Source organism: Eurosta solidaginis, chromosome 1 (genome assembly GCF_040869045.1).
Source record: "Eurosta solidaginis isolate ZX-2024a chromosome 1, ASM4086904v1, whole genome shotgun sequence".
Taxonomy (NCBI): domain Eukaryota; kingdom Metazoa; phylum Arthropoda; class Insecta; order Diptera; family Tephritidae; genus Eurosta; species Eurosta solidaginis.
The window spans coordinates 314,831,471-314,852,575 of NC_090319.1; the positions used below are offsets into that span (position 1 = coordinate 314,831,471).

Genomic DNA, 21,105 nt, shown 5'->3' on the forward strand with positions numbered 1-21,105 from the left:
TGAGCAATTCCAAAGCGGTTTGAAGCTAAAATTTGAAGGTAATAAAATTTGCATCAAGACACATAACTTTTTCAATTATAAAATAAGATCATAGAGTTAAGACAGAATCATATATACATATGCTATTATTTGTAGGGTACTTAAGTTTTACTATATGGATATATTTATTTGAATGCTGATAACTTTTTTATTAGTCCATCGATTTTGTTGCATGAAATCTAATTTTTTTTTTTTTTTGTAATAAAACAGAGCTTAGAGAGAAAAAAAATCTTAAAAAAAAATAAAAAAGTTTTCGAGATCCTTCCTCGCAAAGTACAACTTTTTTATATTTTTACAAAAAAAATTTAAAAATCCGTAATGATTATTCGTTATCTTTGAATCTGCAGGGCCTAGCAAAAAGTGTTGTATGCACAGTTTATAGCAAATTTTACCTTTTAAAAGCTTCAAACCGTTTTTGAATTGCTCAATTCGTTCTTGATGTATGTATATGATTAAGTGGACCCAATTTTTTTTCTTTTTTTGAAAAAACGGTAATTCGTAAATATCTCAAAAACGTTACCATAGAATTAAAAATAATCAGGGGGTGATTTTATATAGGAATTTCATAATGGCGTCTCTCGAGCAGAAAAAAAGTTGGAATTTGTGATCCAGTGTTATCGAGGGCAAAAATTTATATGGGAAATCTAGTTATTTAATTAGGAGTTAAGTACGGAAATGAGGATAATCTCGTTATATGTAAACTAGGTCTTATTTATCCACATACAATACATAATTTTTTAAATTTTATTTTTTAAATTTTAATTTTAAATTTTATTTATAAAATGGTCAGTATTCGAATAATGACAGTTCATCACGTCTCAAGTTGAAATCGAATAGCAGCTAGTAAATTTTTAATAAATTTAAGAATATCGGTTTGTTAACGAGAGCCCTATTAATTACACATGTACATACTTACATTTGACGGATCCTCGAGCGGTGTTTCAATCATAGCTTGACGAAGAAATACGTTGCCGCGACAAGCGCGCCATAACATGCGCTCAAATGCAGCTAATCTCTCACGCAAAATGACGCCGGCAACAAAACTGCATTGCATATAAAATAAAAGTCCAATTAGATTAAAATATAAAATATATAATAAATACAGTTCTATGTGGGTCAAAATACTGCGCAAATTGAATAGGATTGTCATTATTTACAAATGCAAAAACTAAACTCAAAAATTTTAGTCATGAAGAATGCTTCATTTTTGTAGCATTACAGTAAATGATAAAGGATTTCTTTATTATATGGATGTATATGATCAATAAAGTGATTGACAATCATGTGATTGTAAAAACGAAAAAGAAATGATGCAAGATGAAGGTCAGTAGGAGTGAAGGAATGAATGACTCAACTATAGTTGAGCCATGGTAGGAATGTATACATATTAGGGCGGGTAATCGTACAGATGATTCTAAGAAAAATGGCTGAAGACAACATTAGCTCTAAGTCCGATTTCGAGTTCCCCACTTTTACAAAATAGATATTTTGCCATATGAATGTAGGGTTTGGCCAAAAAATCTTCATAGCTTCTGATAGAATTATAGGAAAAATATCATATTGCGCTTACTTTAAAGGTATTTTACATATATTTCAGAATCTGTATTAATATCTATAGTGTTTTTGAATTTTAGTAGAGATAGCAGGCTTAAGTTCTTAGAAATTAGCCTAAAATTAACTTTTAACTACTATATTATAATTTTTAACAAAGTTCTTATGGAAACATTTTTTTTCTTTACAGCTAAAATAAGTTCAGACCATTTCCAATAACTTTCATTCAGACAGTTTTTCATTTTTCGAATTCGTTTTAGTAGAAAAAAATTTTCAAAAACAAACTTTTTTTTTCAAGTAATAAGCAAACAACACAATTTTTATAATTTTAATGTAATTTATTTAAAAAATTATTATTTTTTTGTTAGAATTGACTATTTTAACGTATTTTTCAAAATAAAATAAAAAAATGTATATCAAATGGCGAAAGCAATTTCAAATGGTGCTGTTTCAGTTGATTTAGCTAACATAAAACCAGGACCAGTTAGTTGACATTCTCGATGGCTAACCAAAGCAAGCAGGGTATTACGTCTATATACAACAACTAATACACCATCGGAAAATTTGAAAACTCTAGCAGTTTATATTATTAGAATTTATATGCGAATGTATTTCAATGTAAAATACTATAATTCTGTTGTATACGGCGGTGTACTTTTATCAAAGTTTATTCGTTGGACACGATACCTACCACGTAATTTACTTAATATTGTAGATGGTGTAATCCAAAATAATTCATATTACGCTGATCCGGAAAACATTTTATTAACAATGTTATTTCATGAAAGAAAAGCCATACGTGATAGAGCTATCAAAAAAATCGTATGCTATTGAGAAAAAATACTTGATCCAACTAAACTCAAGAGTTCACAAAAAATATAATATCAATTTTATTGCTTCAGATTATACTGATATGATTGATCTGAATGACGATAATTTACTATCTGAACCGGCAATCACAAGAAATATTCCATACGGTCACTTGGTACAATTCTTAGATTATGATGAGCCAACACTAGATGATCCTAATATTCCAATGCATTTACAAGGAACAGAAAGATATGTACAGTTGTTAACATCTGTTTCCAAACGTGTTATAGAAAAAAAATGTGAAGGTGTTATGGCTGTTACAGCAGAAAGCCGTGAAAAACAACCACGAATGGAGAGCAAAAAAGATTTTAAAAAATAATAACATTACTTTTATTTTAAAAAATACGTTAAAATGATCAATTCAAAGTAAAAAATAATTTTTTAAATAAATTTCATTAAAATCAGGGATGCACCTTAACGTTAAGCTAATCGTTTATCAAAAAATTTCCACCGTGTCCGTTGAAACACTTCGAAATATAATCGATAAAGGAATTATCAAGATAAATTGTATCTCGTTTTTAACCGAAACGAAAATCTTTCGTTAACGTTAAAAACGTTAACAAAAATGTGATACTTTATGTTTGAATTGCGCTGGCAATGCTATAGCCATGGTGAAGCCGTAAAGTGGTAACAGCGAGCGGACATACACACAAAATCCATGTAATTTGTTTGTGTAATTCGTTGGTGGTAATATCAAAAATACTCTGAGAAATGTTCGTACTGTCAAAATTCATGAGAAAAGTTGCAATCAGCTTGGCTAATGCTTTCACCTTTATTGACTCCGCCATCAATCAGCTTTGCCAGCATAGTTTGAAATTAATAATCAACATAAACGATTTGATTTCGCTAATTTGACGTTATTAACGTTAATAAACGAAACGAAATGACTTTATTTCGTTTATTACGTTAATTATCGTAACGAAATGATATCGGTTCGTTTGTTAAGCATGCCTGATTAAAATTATGAAAATTGTGTTTGTTTGCTTATTACTTGAAAATATAGGTTTTTTTTTTTAATTTTTTCTACTAAAACGAATTCGAAAAAAGAAAAACTGACTGAATGAAAGTTGTTGGAAATGTTTGAACTTATTTTAGCTGTAAACAAAAAAAATTTCCATAAGAAATTTGTTAAAAATGATAATAATATAGTAGTTAAAAGTTTATTTTAGGCTAATTTCTCATAATTTAAGCCTGATATCTCTACTAAAATTGAAAAACACCATAGATATTAATACAGATTCTGAAATGTACGTAAAATACCTTTGAAGTAAGCCCAATATGATATTTTTCCTATAATTCTATCAGAGGCTATGAATATTTTTTGGCCAAACCCTACATTCATATGGCAAAATATCTATTTTGCTAAAGTGGGGGACTCGAAATCGGACTTAGAGCTATGGTGTCTTCAGCAATTTTTTTTTAGAATCATCTGTACGATTACGTTTTTGCTATACTCCTGATGAAAAATCCATCCATATAATTTGACCCGCTCTAATACATATACATACATACATATATCAAACAAACAAAAAATATGCATGGAAATTTATTTTTATGTAGTGTTCGTACATGAAAAAAAACAACAAATAAATAAATGTAAACTGCTGCACATGCAAACAATTGAAACATGAAATTTAAACAAAAAATTTCGTTTTTTTTTAATGATAAGGCAGTATTCAGATAGGAAGACCAGGAAGACCTCTGGGCCGGCAGCTCGCTAGTCGTATACCGATGATAGATCAGCGACCAGTCTCCACGTCTGAGCCTGTCTTAGCGATTTTTGCGAACGATAGGGATGTGCTACATTTGTACGTTTAGTTGGTCATATCATAATGTGAGTTGTTTGCAAAAACATTTAGACGAGCGAAAACGGTGATCTGAATTGTACACGAATTGGGAATTTTAAATGCGTGCATTTCTACATTACACACACAAATAATGATTTTGTATATGAAACGATTTTTCTTTGCCTTCTTCTCATTATTTAACTAATATGGGTTTTTGAAATAAAAAATAAATATTTTTTGTACAAACCATGGGAGGTAATCTTCGCGCTCATTGCTCTTATCCACGAAACTACAAGCAAGCAAAATTTATTTATTTATTGTAATACAATTTTCGTAACTTTTTAGTTTTGCTATTTTCAGCATATTTGTTTTTTTTTTGTTGTTGTTGTTTTTGCAGTTTTTATTAAAATGTGCATGTAATTTATTGATTCGTTTTTGTGTAGTGCATAAATACCAGTTTGTTTTTTTAAATTTCATCACCAACGTAACACGAAGGAAGTGGGGCCGCTAGTTAGAAAAAGTGAGCGGTAGGCCGAGATACAGAAACGCGTGGGAATAGATGTGCCGGCTGATGGGAATCTTATACGAAAGTTATGCTCACAGGTAAAGGAAGGTTTCCAGACCGAAGCAAAGTCTCACATCACTAATGCTGGTGATCTGGTAACCGCGAGAAGAGCGTACACGATTTTATAGTTGGACCCTAAAACTGAAACTTTTTAGGTCTATATATGTAAGACTCCGCCAGAAAGGACCCCTAACTTGAAAAAAAAAAACAATTTTCTACCGATTTTACACAAATGAAAGTTCGTTCCCGAAACTGGTAAAACCGGATATCTTTATTACTTTTTGAGTTATGAGCAGGTAAACAAAAAATAAATTAAATGCAAGGCGTGATAGCCACCGAAGAGATTTTAGGCCAAGCTTCTCTTTCAGCGAATTAAAACACATTTGGACACATTAATATTACGTAACTTGGGGTGACGTATGTATGCCAAGACCGTGTTAATTACACGTTATTGCGAGGGAGATGATAAACCCAACACCCCCCAAATCGTGGCGATGGAAAATGAGATTGGCAATATGTGGGAAGAAACGAATAATACTATGTACAAACACACAGCAAATTGGCAATTTATACCATTTGGGCAATCTATTACGCAATTTATCATATAATAAATTGTAATAATAAATTGCCAATTAAAAAAAAAATTGCGTAATAAATTGTTTCAAACTGCAAATCGAAATTTCCTCAATTTATTTATCTGTTTGAACATAGTATTAATCACAAGGCAAAGGCCGAATAGTAGGGCGAATTATATGACCGAACTTTACTCCGGCATAAGGAATATTTATTATTATTTTTTCATTTAGGGAGTAAAGGGAGTAAAGGTAGTATAGAACGTAGATTTATACTGCCCTGAAGTAAGATTTCATTGAGTGCTTGAAATTGAAACGAAACTACATATGTAGATAAATATTCCGTCATAACGGTGAACAGATCACTAGTTAGTAGTTGGGCTACTACTTGTTTGTGCTATTGAGAATATAAAGTACGCAATGTTAGAATGCAAACTCGCAACGACGATAGATACTTTGTGGACGTAATGTTAAGACAGCGCGTTTCCAGGAAATCGAAAATTTAGTCATGATTGAAAAGCAGCTAACTATAAATTATGCCATGTAAAAATAACACTGTGAGACATTTTGTTTTGTTAATGTTCCGAAGAGTGGATAACTGCTGTGTATTACAAGGATTTTCCGTCAATACTTGTCAAATTTGGTTCAGAAACAAACCGGTTTCGGCGTTGTACCAATTTCGCGAACGAAAAATAACCCTGAAGATGGCACAACCGGTTTGTCTACAAGCCAAATTCGACAAGGGATGGCGGGGAATCGTTGCAGTATACATTTGAGACAAAGTGAAACGAATACAGCTAGACATTTCGGTTAGAATTTTCCAATTCGTGTATATTATTTGCACAGTGCTATTAATGTTGAGCTTAAGCAAAATCATATCGAAATATACAGCCTTATTATCGTTGTGATCATTAACAAAAAATCACGCCGACGACCAAAAAATAAACATCAGCAAAAAGTGTCGACAGCAAACGATGCCGCTTAAAGGGCCTGGCAAAGTTGATATATGTATGTAGTCATAACCATATTTTTACTTATCCATATCAATTGGCATCGGTTATTGGTGCCTTAATCTAAGATATGTGACAATTTCAAAAGAAAGAAGAAAATGCAAAACATTACAAACAAATTCCACAAGTCTCTTAGTTAAAACGTATCCAAAGCAACATATAAAATATCCAAAAAGTTAACGAATTCTCCAAATGAAATATTTATAGCTTATGGATACGGTATGGTTGGTATGGTATGGTTATAGGGCTAATTAAACTTCCTTAACCCTAATGCCATAATCGTAACCATACCCATATCCATAACCATCTCCAATGTGATCGATTAATGGTGCATTAACCTAAAATTCGTGAAAATTTCATAAAAATGAAGAAAATGCAAAAAATTACAAACATATCCCACAAAAAATAAGTCTCTTAGTCATAACGTAAACAAAACAATGAATAAAATCTACAAAAAGTTATTAAATACACCAACTCAAACATTTTTAGGTTATGGATATAGTGAGCAACCAAAAACCAATAGGTTGGCTATGGTATGGTTATGGCCTTAGCGTTATGGTATCGCACCATTAATCGATTACATTGATTTCCATAAGGTAGGTTCGATCAGCTGTTTTATCTGGTTATGGTTTTATGGTTATAAGTCACCATTAATTGGCCCTTATGGCTAGAGCGATACGGTATGGCACCATTGACTAGCTAAATTGATTTCCATAAGGTTGGTTGGATCAGCTGTTTTGTACGGATATGGATATGTCAACTTTGTCAGGGCTTTTAACTCGTTATTGGCTCTATTACTTCCTGGGAAGTTTCAAGTAAGTATGCACCGATGACACCGATTAGTTATAGATTTCCTTATCGACATCGTTTTACGTCAAAAACGTCAACCATAATACAACTTATTAAATTATAAAATGAATTATTAGTTGCATGTATTTTTAACACTTCCTGGTATTATGCACTTTTAAAGTTTTTGTGAGCAAGAGTATCTAATATCTAACTTAATATAATGAGTTTTTTTGTTTAAACTTAGCATACAGTTGTGAAAAAATTATAAGGATATTTTTTAATAAACTGCTATGTAATTTTTCACGTAGTCTCAAACTACAAGGCTTTTTTGAGATGAGACTGGGTCGAAAAAAAGATGCAGAGGTTCGTGGCTATAATCGAAGCGTGCTGAGAGGGTCTCAGAACAAAAAAATAATAATAATTTTTCATATCGTTGTTAATGCAGTTCAATTATTTCTTTATTTCAACTTGGCTAATTTGTATGCTAAACGAGCTTTAAAGTATGCTTCTCGTTAAACTAAGCTATGAAAACATATGACCATGTGAAAACAAGTAAAGTCTAAGTTCGGCTGTAACCGAACATTATATACTCAGCGTGAGCTTCAATTGCACATTTCATTTCAGATAAATTACATTTCTACATAACACGTGGCACCGCCCGTTTAAAAAAAAATGTTTCCCCATTTCCTCTTACAATAAAACCTGATAAGTGAAATTTCATTGATACAAAACAATTTTTTGCTAAATTATAGCTTATTATTCTAGTCTAATACCCTTTTAAACTTGTTTTATATATAAGGTGCCGTGGTCCTTAACCGATCCCGTCCATTTTTACTAGAAATATTTTCTACTATAGGAAAAATGTGTGTACCCAATTTTATTACGATCCGTTAATTTTTCTTCGAGTTATGGCTCCCAAAACATAGAAAATTGCTTAGTCATAAAAGGACCAGTGCCACGCCCATTTTTTTAAATTTGAAGTTTTTCCTATTTATTGTTATAAATCCACTTGGGAAATGAAATACCATTGATATAAAGCCCTGTTTTGGAAAGATATAGCATATTTTATTCGTCCACGACCCTTTTAAACATCTTTATATAAAAGTGGGCGTGGTCCTTAACCCATTTCGTTAATTTTTCTTCAAAGAATCCCTTATAGTAAAGGCAACCTCTCTGCCGAATTTTGTTACGATAGATTTAACGATTTTTAATTTATGATTAATAATATTTGTAAAATTGATTTTATCACAAGTGGGCGGTGCCACGCCCATTAAAAATTTTTTTTAAAATTTTTATCAAGCGTCTCAATATCAGTCCACAAGTCAAATTTCAAATTTCTAGGTGTACTATTTACAAAATAATCAGGTTTTTTGTGCTTTCCAAAATGTTATATGTATAAAAAATGGGCGTGGTTATCATCCGATTTCGCCCATTTTCAATACCAATCTATTCTGGATCCAGATAAGCTAGTGTACCAAATTTGGTGAAGATATCTCAGTATTACTCAAGTTATCGTGTTAACGGACAGACGTACGGACGGCCGGCGGACGGACATGGCTCAATTAAATTTTTTTTCGACACTGATGATTTTGATACATGTAAGTCTATATTTATCTCGAATCATTTATACCTGTACAACTAACCGTTATCCAATCAAAGTTAATATACTCTGTGTGCAAAGCAGGCTGATTATAACAATCGCAAAGGAAATGCAGGGACTTTTGGAGCTTCTAAACGACATAAATAATATATGAATCGGATGTGAAGTAACCGTTCATGAAAGCTATATGGTATATTTAGTTTGTCAAGAATCTCAAAATTTTAGGTCCTTAAAATATATAAGAAAGACCATGTCTGTATATCTGCTTGAACGCAAACTAGTCCCTCATTTTATGAGATTATCTAAGCTTTGGTGATTCGGAGGGCGAATAGTTTTTTTTTTATAATTATATCATTTATTATTTTAGTGGACTGTATGATATTTTATATGTTTACTTTATTTGTTTGTTCTTGTAGAAGAACAGAGGTCGCTATGTACCTGTTACACATTTGTATGTATTTTTAATGAGGGCGAGCACATGGACTCTGAGTGAAAAGTTTCCTCATTTCGCTGTAAAAGCCCTGCCATTTTACCGTTTATGTATTTATTGCGGGTGAGCACTTGGGCTCTACGGTATTGGCTGCGTTTTGAGCCACCTTATTTTGCTATGAAAAACCTCTCGTTGGTATAAAAATTTTAAACTATGTCTTTAGAATATTTCGCTAACCAGTTGAGAATTACAAGCGCATTCAGTGGCTAATGAAACGAACGAAAGAAAAATGTTCATAGTTTAAGTCACTTAAACAGAGATATCTTTAAGATAATGCTCTATGGTGCAGAAGCATGTACCATGACAACATCTACGCCGCACAGTGGACCGAAATTGAAAAGTTGGGATTTGGGACTTTAAATGTTCATTTTCGATTCTGTGATAACATTTTTCGTAAAACCTAATTATAATATAATAATAATAAGTTATGACAATTTTAGTAATCGGGTTTCATATCGACATACCCTAACGAGCATATGTGTACATCTAGGTATTTTTTCCAATTTTCAGCAAATTTTGGCTTCACTAAAAAATTTTTTACTATTTCTCAATAAAAATATATATCAAGGTCTAACCCAGAAGCTTTCGATTTTATTTTAAAAATGTGTGCAAAAATCGCGAAAACTCGATGAATCTTTGAGGTTATACAGAGTTAATAGTTGGCCATGAAATCAAAGTGACACTTAGATTTACTTGCTATAAAAAGGTTACCAAGAGTTGATAGTACGCCCTGAAACAAAAGTTGAGAAAATTATTGAAGTTTTTGGGCATTAAGTTTTTAGAATGTACGCGTCAAACTAACTTATATTGCAATAAAGGATCCTAATCCTGCGACATATATTTTTTTGCTATAAACGATATTTTTAACAAATCAAGTAATAGATTGTTGTTCAAATTCAGAGAATCAAATCAATCATTAGACATTAGCTTAAGGCTGCCTTATTAACTTACTATCTACGAATCGCTGTTTTGGAAATTGATTGTGATTTAGTGACAAATTCTTATTTATTTGGTTTATTGGTAGACGTGGTAAAGCAAGGACACGGTACAACGAGTGATGGAAATATCGTTAGACGATTTTTCGCTGACATTAAAACAACCGCCTCTATAACTGGTGTTAGTGAAAATATTATTCAAAGATTATCTACAATATTAGGGGCACTTTCATGTGGGTGTCCAATAGATGTACAAAAGTTCAACATGTACGCCAGAGAAACCATTCGAGTTTACGTCGAACTATATGAATGGTATTACATGCCTTCAAGTGTGCATACAATTTTAGTACACGGAGCTTCAATAATAGAGCATTTTGGTTCTATTCCTATTGGAAAGTTGTCCGAAGAAGCCGCTGAATCCAGACATACAAGATTTTAGAGCATATCGTCGAGACCATGCAAGAAAAATTGGCCGCAAAGCCACAAATGAGGACATTTTAAATAATTTGTTAGTTACTTCTGGCTCATTTATTTCATCGAGGAGATCGAAATTACCTAGTAAGCATGAGGAAATATCCGAAGAAGTGAAATCTCGACTACTCCTACCGCAAAGCCTCGACTATGATACAGAAAACTAAATATTTTAGTTTCACAATTTTAATTGGGTACGAATATACATACTACATATGACACGCAACATTTGCTTAAAATAATAAAAATTGTTTTCTTTTAGTTTTTTTTTTTGGTCATATACCTATATATACATATATTTGGGGATTTCATGGACTATTGACCGATCGAATAATTTTTGCTTTTAATTACTCTTTTGGTACTAACGAACAAGCTGGAATAGTAAGCATCATATAAACAAACAAAAAAATTTACGAACAAGCTGGAATAGCTAAATTTTTGATTTGAACCTTTTTTGGATTGTTAAATTAAATTCAATATAAAAAAATTAAATGTATAATATGAATTATCAAATATTTTTGTTTTTAAATATTACCCAGAATTAAAGTGATTCGCAATACTAAAATAAAAAAAAAGTAAAGGTGTCTATTCAATTGTACATTTCATTTCAGATAAATTACTTTTCTACATACCACGTTTAAAAAAATGTCTCCCCATTTCCTCTTACAATAAAACTTGATAAGTGAAATATCACTGATTCAAAACTATTTTTTGCTAAGTTATAGCTTATTATTCTAGTGTACGACCCTTTTAACCTTGTTTTATATCTAAGTTGCCGTGGTCTTTAATCGATCCCGTCCATTTTTACTAGAAATATTTTCTGCTATAAGGAAAATATGTGTACACAATTTCATTACGATATGTTAATTTTTCTTCGAGTTATGGCTCCCGAAACATAGAAAATTGCTTAGTCATAAAAGGGGCGGTGCCGCACCCATTTTCAAAAATTTTAGTGTTTTCCAATTTAATGTTATAATTCAATTTAGAAAGTAAAATTCTATTGATACGAAGCTTTTTTGCGCTAAGATCTAGCTTATTATTTTCGTCTACGACCCTTTTAAAAATCTTTTATTGCCTCTATTGCCGTTTACTACTCAACTTAGTTTGGTTGTAATTAAAACAACTCAACTTTAAGACAACTCAACTCCTGTTTGGTATTACGAATTACAACTTATTTCAGTTGAAGTTGAATTGAGTTGCCAACTTCAGCAAGTGATGATTTGACAAATAAATGAACAGCTGTTCAATTTGTGGCGGAAATTTAAGCATTTGCAAATGTGATTTTGTTATTAATATTATACGAAATCTATTTTATAATGGCAAAAATGTTGGTGATTGACATGTCGCGAATACGGAAAACATTCGCGTGATCATTCCAATCCCTTGGAACTACCAGGCACAAAGTAAGAAAATGTTTAAGTGACAAGTGATGAGCTTCAAATAAGCTATTTTGCAGGTTTGAAGGAAGCATTTTGCTCATTATTAAACAAAATTAAGAACCATTTCCGCATACGCGTTCGTATTTTAAAATTATGCGCCCCACTACGATTCCTTGCTGACGGCAGCTATCAAATATGCTGTGGAAATGATTTTGGTGTTGGACTGGTTTTAGATATTATTGAGGAGCATATTTGTGCGAAGTGGATTAAAACCCAAACAAAAAAAATGCATTTTACTCAAACAGGATTCCCAGTAGTAGTGATTAGTATCAATGGGACTCACGTTCGCATAATTTCACCTATTTTGGCTGCATCCGAACTGCCGGCAGCCTCGTTCAACTTCGGAATGTCGCTACATAAAGTCAAAAAGTTATTCAATGTAATCCTTCGTTTAAACGTTGTTTTTTCTATAAATGTGTACAAAATTGTTGATTATTGTTTGTTTTAAAAAAAGGTTTAACTACCGGCTTTACATTTTTTTTGGCCCGTGCACCATCTAACTCTTATCAAAGGTGGTATCAAAAGACGCGTTTCGATCTCCGTTTTTAGGATTCGAATCCGGAAATTAAAAATGTTATTTCTGTCGAAAAATATTTACAAAACCCCACAAAATGGCTCGAGAGGGTCCCAAATATGAGGCCCGATCCACAGTTTTTTTGCACAGAACATCTTTCTGCGTTGGCGGCCTTTGACCGCGATTTGTAAAAATAACCCTGGGTGGGCCGAACGCCTTTCTGCAAAAAATCTGGCAAAATACAACAACCACATGAAAATTTGAACCGAAATGATATGACAGAAATTTAATTTTTAATTTTTGTTTTCGGATTCTTAAATCGGAGGTCGAAACGTGTCTTTTGATACCAACTTTGAAAATTTTTGTTAAAAATTAGGTGGTGAAACTTCTTGTAAAACGTTAAATTTTTTCAAAACAACTGCAAAATTTTCTGAGACAACTGCTAGTAATCAGTTGTAAGATTTTGACGTCTTTGACAACTACACCAACACAAGGTTGTAAACGGTAATGCCACAAAAAGTTGTTAGACTAGACAACTCAACCGATATTTTTTTTTGACAGGTTGAGTTGTAATCTGTAATACCAAATTGCGAAATTTCAACGCAACCAGAGTTGAGTTGTAAACGGTAATAGGGGCATATATAAAAGTGGGCGTGGTCTTTAACCGATCTCGTCCATTTTTTCTAGAAATATTTCCTGCTATAGGGAAAATTTGTGTACCAAATTTTATTACGGTCCGTTGATTTTTCTTCGAGTTATGGCTCCCGAAACATAGAAAATTGCTTAGTCATAAAAGGGGCGGTGCCACGCCCATTTTTTTAAATTTGAAGTTTTTCCTATTTACTGTTATAAATACACTTGGGAAATGAAACACCATTGATATAAAGCTCTTTCTGCAAAGATATAGCATATTTTATTCGTCCACGACCCTTTTAAAAATCTTTTATATAAAAGTGGACGTGGTCCTTAACCGATTTCGTAAATTTTTCTTCAAAGCATCCCTTATAGTAAAGACAAGCTCTCTGTCGAATTTTGTTACGATAGGGTTAACGATTTTTGATATATGATTAATAATATTTGTAAAATTGATTTTATCACAAGTGGGCGGTGCCACGCCCATTTTAAAAATTTTTTCAAAATTTTTATCAAGAGTCTCAATATCAGTCCACACGTCAAATTTCAACATTCTAGGTGTATTATTTACTAAATAATCAGGTTTTTTGTGTTTTACAAAATGTTATATATATAAAAAGTGGGCGTGGTTATCATCCGATTTCGCTCATTTTCAATATCAATCTATTCTGGGTCCAGATAAGCTCGTGTACCAAATTTGGTGAAGATATCTCAATATTTACTCAAGTTATCGTGTTAACGGACAGACGGACGGACGAAAATGGCTCAATAAATTTTTTTTTTTTTTCGATACTGATGATTTTGATATATGGAAGTCTATATCTATATCGATTCCTTTATACCTGTACAACCAACCGTTACCCAATCAAAGTTAATATACTCTTTGTGCAAAGCACTCTTGAGTATAAAAAACGCGAACCTTTTCGAACCATGAAACCGAGGTACATTGCATAGTATATAACCCTAACTATATAAATAAATTAATCAAGTTTTAAGAAAATGTGAGGAAAATGAGTCAATGGTAAAAATGTGATTTTTCCCATACATACTATTTTTTTATTTGCTATAACTTTTTTGTTTAAGACTTTATGAAAAAATACTCATATATAAAAACGTCAATGAGACTTAAAATCGATCCCCATCAAAGTGTTTGTGTTATTAACTAATATTTTTTTCAACTCGCTAAGTCCACTGAAAGCCAAATCCAGACCACTGGCGCCGCTGCGCTGGCTATGTCATGTTATGCTAATGAAAGATGATGCTCCGGCCAAACAACTATTCTCATCGGAACCCGCCTATGGAAGTGGAGAAGCCGTGAAAAAGGTTAAAAAAATAACACTTTTTTTATAAATATGCCTTCCACATTAGGGGAAGGGGAGGGGGCAAATTCCTAACCGTGTTAGTTACATGAATCCAGCTACCCAAATCACAAGGCAAAGGCCGAGTAGTACGGTGAACTATGAACAAACTTACTCTGGCTTAAGAAATATTTCTTTTTATGACCGCAGCGCAATACATTCTAAACATTTAAGAAGTCTTTTAAACTACTTCCCCTCAAACATTCTCTTAGCGCCCATAACTTAATTTTTTAAGATATCTTGATGAAATTTGCTCAGCGGGTATATTGTCCGATTAGACATTTGGCGGAAACAACCGGGTCGGACCACTATAGCATATATCCCCCCTACAACCGATTTTACAGAAAAGAGGTTTTTTTGTCATATATCTTCCTCAATTTATCAGATAAAAGCTTCAAATTTCACGAAATTATTTCGTAAATGACACACATTGTTGTCTTAAAAAATCGCAGTATATGTAGCGGTTGGATGTTACGAATGGGATAAGATTATTGCTGCGCTTTATTTATTAAAGGCATGAAATCTTGGACACAACCAGTCCATACAGTCCCGTCCTTACTTGTTACATCTGTAAGTTTCTTTTGGTTTCCCTATTTGCAAAAGTTTTGTTTTCATCAGAGCCCTATATCGCTCAATTGGCCGCCTTTTAATCACGTTTACATAGTGGATTCAAGTTTTTTCTAACATAATGTACATTGTTATCTTCGAGCTTTTGTTTGACACGTGCTGGAGTCAAGTCCGGCCAAAATATAGTTGGACCAATGTGAACGTAGGATTGGCAGAAGTCGTTTTTCAAGACACTCTTTCATGTATATTTCTGTGTTGATGGTAAAGAACGGCGTCTATTTATACACGCATCTAAAGAAATACCTTGTCAAATCAGAACCTTTCTGCAAAACTTTCTATCTATATGGTTTTTTCCAAATTAGGAATATCCTCACCTCTCTACACCTGTTTAGCCTGGCAACGTTCTTAAGTCCATTTTCAAATACTTTTCGTCGTCCCCATAAGCACAAATTTTTTTTTGCCAATTTGGTCTCATAGAGCTTACGTGCAAAAGAAATTCTTTTCGACGTCTCTTATTCTACATTGCGCATCTTTGTTTTTTGACAGTATAACCGTGTAAGCCAGAATCGCGGTTACATGAGCTGACAACGATTTTTGGTTAAATAATACTCCGGTAACAAATAAACCGGTAACGTTCGGAATAAGTCCCCAACAGATATATTCTCGTGGTTTCTACTATTTTCAATTTGATCCTCATTATTTTGCACACAACTGTATGTAAATACATATGTATGCTAGGGTGTGTAATTTTTTTATTTTTGGTTCGTCATTTTATCACATGAACTCCTTTCATTAAGTTAAAATCATATATTTGAAAGGTCAATATTTGTGGTTTCAAAAGGGATATCCATTTTGTATTTTGGTCTTGTCAAGAACAAAAATGGTTGCGACGTGATCGTATGATAAATTAAGTTTGTGACTGAGTTAGGTCAATAATTTTCAGGAAAAAAATTAAATAATTGAAAAAAAAAAATTTAAGTTAAACGGTTTTGTTGAAAACAATACTTACATGAAGTAATAATAATACTAAAAGCTAGAAAATAATTAGGTAGGTCCTAGGTACTAGTTATCGCACTCCTCATCAATCTAAGGCGTTGATCAGAGAAATAAAAGCGTTGGGCGCGTGAAATTTCTATTGATAGTCATATATAAGAACAACTGAACCTTAATCAGGTTATGCTACGCCTTACATTTTTTAGAAATTTCACGCGTTCAACGCTTTTATTTAATTGTCTGATCAACGCCCTAGATTGATGAGGAGTGTGGTGACTACCTAGGACCTACGTAATTATTTTCTAGCTTTTAGTATTATTATTATTTCATGTAACTATTGTTTTCAATAAAACCGTTTAACTTAAAAACTTTTTTTTTAATTATTTTATTTTTAAGTTTTTAGTCTTTATTTAATTGCCTATTATTTCTCATTCTATTTAGTTCATTTAGTGACTCATTATTACAAGAACTCTTTCCTGACAATTTGTTACAATCTATGTCCTCAATACATAATCCTTCCAAAGACTTTACTCAACTCTGCGCCATGTATGCTTGTCCCTCCTCGAACTCCAAAATATTTTGATGTCACTTCTACCGGACTGTATGTAATATTTGGTCCAAATATGGACCAAATCGGACCACAAATACGTGTTTTTTGAATATTTCGATCCTTGCTCCACCTAGCGGCGCTTTTTTCACAGGCCGTTTTCTATTCATGTATGTGTTATGTGTTCCAAATTGGACCACAAATACGATGTTATTGAATATCTCGATCCTTGCGCCACCTAGCGGCGATTTTTTTCACAGGTCTCTTTCTATTCTTGTGTGTATTATGTGTTCCAAATATGAGCCAAATCGGACCACAATACGATTTTTTTTGAATATCTCGATCCTTGCACCACCTAGCTGCGATTTTTTTCACAAGCCGTTTTCTATTCATGTACGTAATACGAATTTTTTGAATATCTCGATCCTTGCACCACCTAGCGGCGATTTTTTTCACAGGTCTTTTTCTATTCTTGTGTGTATTATGTGTTCCAATTATGAACCAAATCGGACCACAAATACGATTTTTTTAATATCCCGATCCTTGCGCCACCTAGTGGCGATTTTTTTCATAGGTCTATTTCTATTCTTGTATGTATTATGTGTTCCAAATATGGATCAAATCGGACCACAAATACAATTTTTGTGAATATCTCAATCCTTGCGCCACATAGCGGCGATTTTTTTCCATAGGTCGCTTTCTATTCATATATGTATTATGTGCTCCAAATATGAACCAAATCGGACCACAAATATTATTTTTTGAAATATTTCGATCCATGCGCCACCTATCGCAGTTTTTTCTCTTATTATTGCATTGTCATCGGGTTCTGAACTATGTTCCAAGTTTCAAGCTTGTAGCTTATCGGGAAGTTACTTAAATTTCAATTACAAAATTCGTGCCGGCCAGCCTGTCAAGCTAAATAAAACCGTTTATTTATCTAACAAGATATGTGAGTAGCAGATACGAGTCTAGAAGAAATTACCACAAAAAATTACACACCCGAACGTACATATGTATGAATGTAAATATTTTTCTCTATAATAAGGGTATTAATTCAAGTACGTAAATGCCTTGTAATTGCGTATGTCGAGTTTTTATAGAACTTTCGCTTTTGCCAGGCATTTTCGCTTATAGACGACATCTCCTACTTTGTAATAGACACCATAGTCTGTAATTTCTTAATATGATTAACAATACATACCCAAGCTGAACTGGACCCATTGAGTGACCAGTTCGCACTTCATCGGTGATTAAAGCGCGTGTCATCGATTCAGTTGTGGTACCGATGCCACCCTCTTGCTATAAATTTTAAGAAATACATATACAAGATGTCACAAGTATGTATGTAAGTATGTTGAATGGATATTTGCTAGGCATAAATGAAAGTACATACTATATGAGTTTTTGGTTGTTTTTATCATTAACCATAACTTACTAAACAATTAATTGGCCTATTTCTAGTCAATAATAGGTCATGTCCATCACCAAACGGAGTGCTAATTATGTGTAAATATATAGTTACAGTGTGTGCCAAAAGTCTACGTACGCTTAGCTTTTATTATTAACAAAAAACAAAATCCCTTATTAATGTTGATTGAGAATTTGACTGCCTACCTCACTTATCGTACCCGTCATGCTATATCGTGCAGAAGCATGGACCATGACAACATCAGATCAGTCGGCTCTGGGAGTGTTAGAGAGAAAAGTTCTTCGAAAGATGTACGGACCTCTAAGCGTTAACGACGGCGAGTGTACCGAAAAAGATGTAATGATGAGCTGTACGAGCTTTATGCAGACATCAACATAGCCCAGTGAATTAAAACGCAGCGGCTACGCTGGCTAGGACATGCTATGAAAATGAGAGATTATGCTCTGGCTAAGAAAATATTTTTGTCGGAACAAGCCCATGAAAGTAGAGGAAGAGGACGGCACCAGTCCGTTGGAAGGACCAGGTGGAAAACAATTTAAATTCCCTTGGTGTGACCAATTGGCGCCAGTTAACCCAACAAAGAAGCGTCTGGCGCGCTTGTTGGACGGCCATAACCGTTTAAGCGGTTAAGAGCCAATTAAGTAAGCAAGTAAGAGAATTTCACTGACGGAAAAATGAACTTATAGTCTGTAGAATTGCACTAATGGAACCAATTCTATAGTGATATTGAATGCTTTACTGCTTCACATCTCTATAGTTTTTACAAGAATAGTTCTGAAAATGAAAGAACACATTTTACAGAATAATCCAAATCTCTTGCTAAATTATATTTTTGTTTTTCAGATCAATCTCTCGAACAAAATCATGCCCAGAATCATTGTGATATTGGTCAGTATTTTACTTTCTTTATATTAGGTCGGTTGAATGTTTGTCCGCTTTTCATACAAATCTTGCAATCGATTTTTAAGTAACTTCTCATTGAGCTACAAACGTGAAACTTTACACATAGGTTAGAACACCGTGACCATGCATAAAAAGGAAAAAAGCCGTTAGGTGGCGCACGGATCGATATAATAAGATAAGAATTTGAAAATTTTCAAACCAGCTTTTAAGTAACTTTGCGATGAGCTAGAGACTTGAAATTTAAAACTTAATTCAAAGGTCGATGACAGCCGATGACACGATACAAAATAGATTTCTTGGGGGCGCACGGGATGAGATATTTGGAAAAATCAAACGGAACGCAGGGAATTTTGGGATTGATTTTTATGTAAGTTCTCATTGAGCTACAACTGTAAAATTTCACAGATAGGATAAGACACCGAGAAAATTTAAGAAAAGGAGAACAAATACCGTTAGGGGGCGTACGGGTCGAAATATTTAGATAAGAATTTGGAAATTTATTATTTTGAGATCGATTTTGAAGTAACTACTCATTGAGTTACAAACATGAAACCTCAGAGACAGGTTAAGGCACCGTGACAAAGGAACAAAAGGAGAAAAAAATTCCGTTAGTGGCGCACGGATCAAAAAAATTAGATAATAATTTGGAATTTTGAAACCGGGTTTTAAGTAACTTCTCGATGAGCTAGAGGCTAAAAATTTAGAGCTTAATTCAGAGGTCGATGTCAGCCGATGACACAATACAAAAAGTTTCGGTAGGGGGCGTACGAGATAAGATATTTAGAAAAATCGAACGGAACGGAGGGAATTTTGGGATTGATTTTTAAGTAAGTGCTCATTGAACTACAAGCACAAAACTTAACAGATCAAAATGTCAAAATTTAAAAACCAAAGTGTAGTAAGAATATGTCTTTATATAAGGAGATATTTTTCGCTGATTTTTGTCCATTTATATAAAGGAAGTGCTTAAATTTTTTTTTATTATATTTTTATTATATTTGATAATGAAAAGCTTTCTACTTTTTTAGAAATAAGATATCGCTAGATGGGCACATGTTCAATCAGCCAAGCAAGTTTCATGTCGTTGAATTCACCAATCGCATCCTTCAATGCTGTCAGCAACAGTAGGAATATTCTATGTAAAGGCAGAACAAGATCGAGTAAAGCCGACTTTACATACTCAGCCACAACTACAGGTTACAGAATACTAGCTAAGTACGCGGAAAAAATGGCGATCTCTTTCAACAACAGAAGTAGAAGTAGAGTAGATCAGAAGGGTCGTGGGGAAACGATCACTCAAGTCAAACTCAGTTGTTTCATCACCAAAGGGTTTGCTATTTTTTGGTAAAAATGGCACAACACCGAAACCGATTTACAAGGTAAGACCAAAATGGGTTCGATATAATTTCAATCATTAATCCCTGCGAAAGACAATAAAAAAACAGTTGTGACCAAAAAAATTGTGGCAACTTATGAAATAATTAGAGCTGCGAAACTATCGATAGCAGCGCCATTCAATATTTTCGATAGTTTTAAAAATACTATCGATAGTTTTGTAAATCCAACTCCGAACAAAATGTGTTTAACATATACATTACGGTGGTTCAATAATACAAAATGGGCTTTATTAAAGTACTTCACAATAACACTGATACTTCACAACCAATAGCTTGCTTAAATGAAACTGATTGTCGTGCCTCTACTGTTGCGGCCTTTTATACTTTGTGATTTCTCGTTTGCATACTTCTAGGCTCTTCCAGAATTTACTTAGTTACTGCTATATAATTATAACTACAGATGCACGTGTATAGCTCTCATAAGCGCGTGTATTTGTGAGCGACACTTCCACAATTATAATTGCATACTTTTGGGAGCATCTCAGATAAGATATCTGCATGTGTTTGTGCGTTGCTTCTCCGCTGCGTGTACGTACATATGGGTAGACACAATGATTGAATTATTGATGTGTATACAAGTCACTGCTTAGCATCGGCTTAGAGATGATGGTATCCCTCAGTGCTGTTGTTGTTGTAGCAATAA

General features: G+C 33.3%; 1 protein-coding gene across 5 annotated transcripts in view; it reads right to left on the reverse strand.

Annotated features, from left to right (window-relative positions):
• Vha100-1 (V-type ATPase subunit a family protein Vha100-1) overlaps positions 1-21,105 on the reverse strand; it is a 73,227-nt gene that overhangs the window by 22,075 nt on the left and 30,047 nt on the right. For 3 of the 5 annotated variants that reach the window (XM_067761628.1, XM_067761624.1, XM_067761625.1), the window contains exon 6: positions 956-1,082. In XM_067761628.1, the coding sequence (XP_067617729.1) occupies positions 956-1,082 (127 nt within the window). Of the gene's footprint in view, positions 1-955; positions 1,083-4,494; positions 4,537-17,934; positions 18,033-21,105 lie in introns of all 5 variants that reach the window. The other 2 variants (XM_067761626.1, XM_067761627.1) reach the window with 2 other exon arrangements.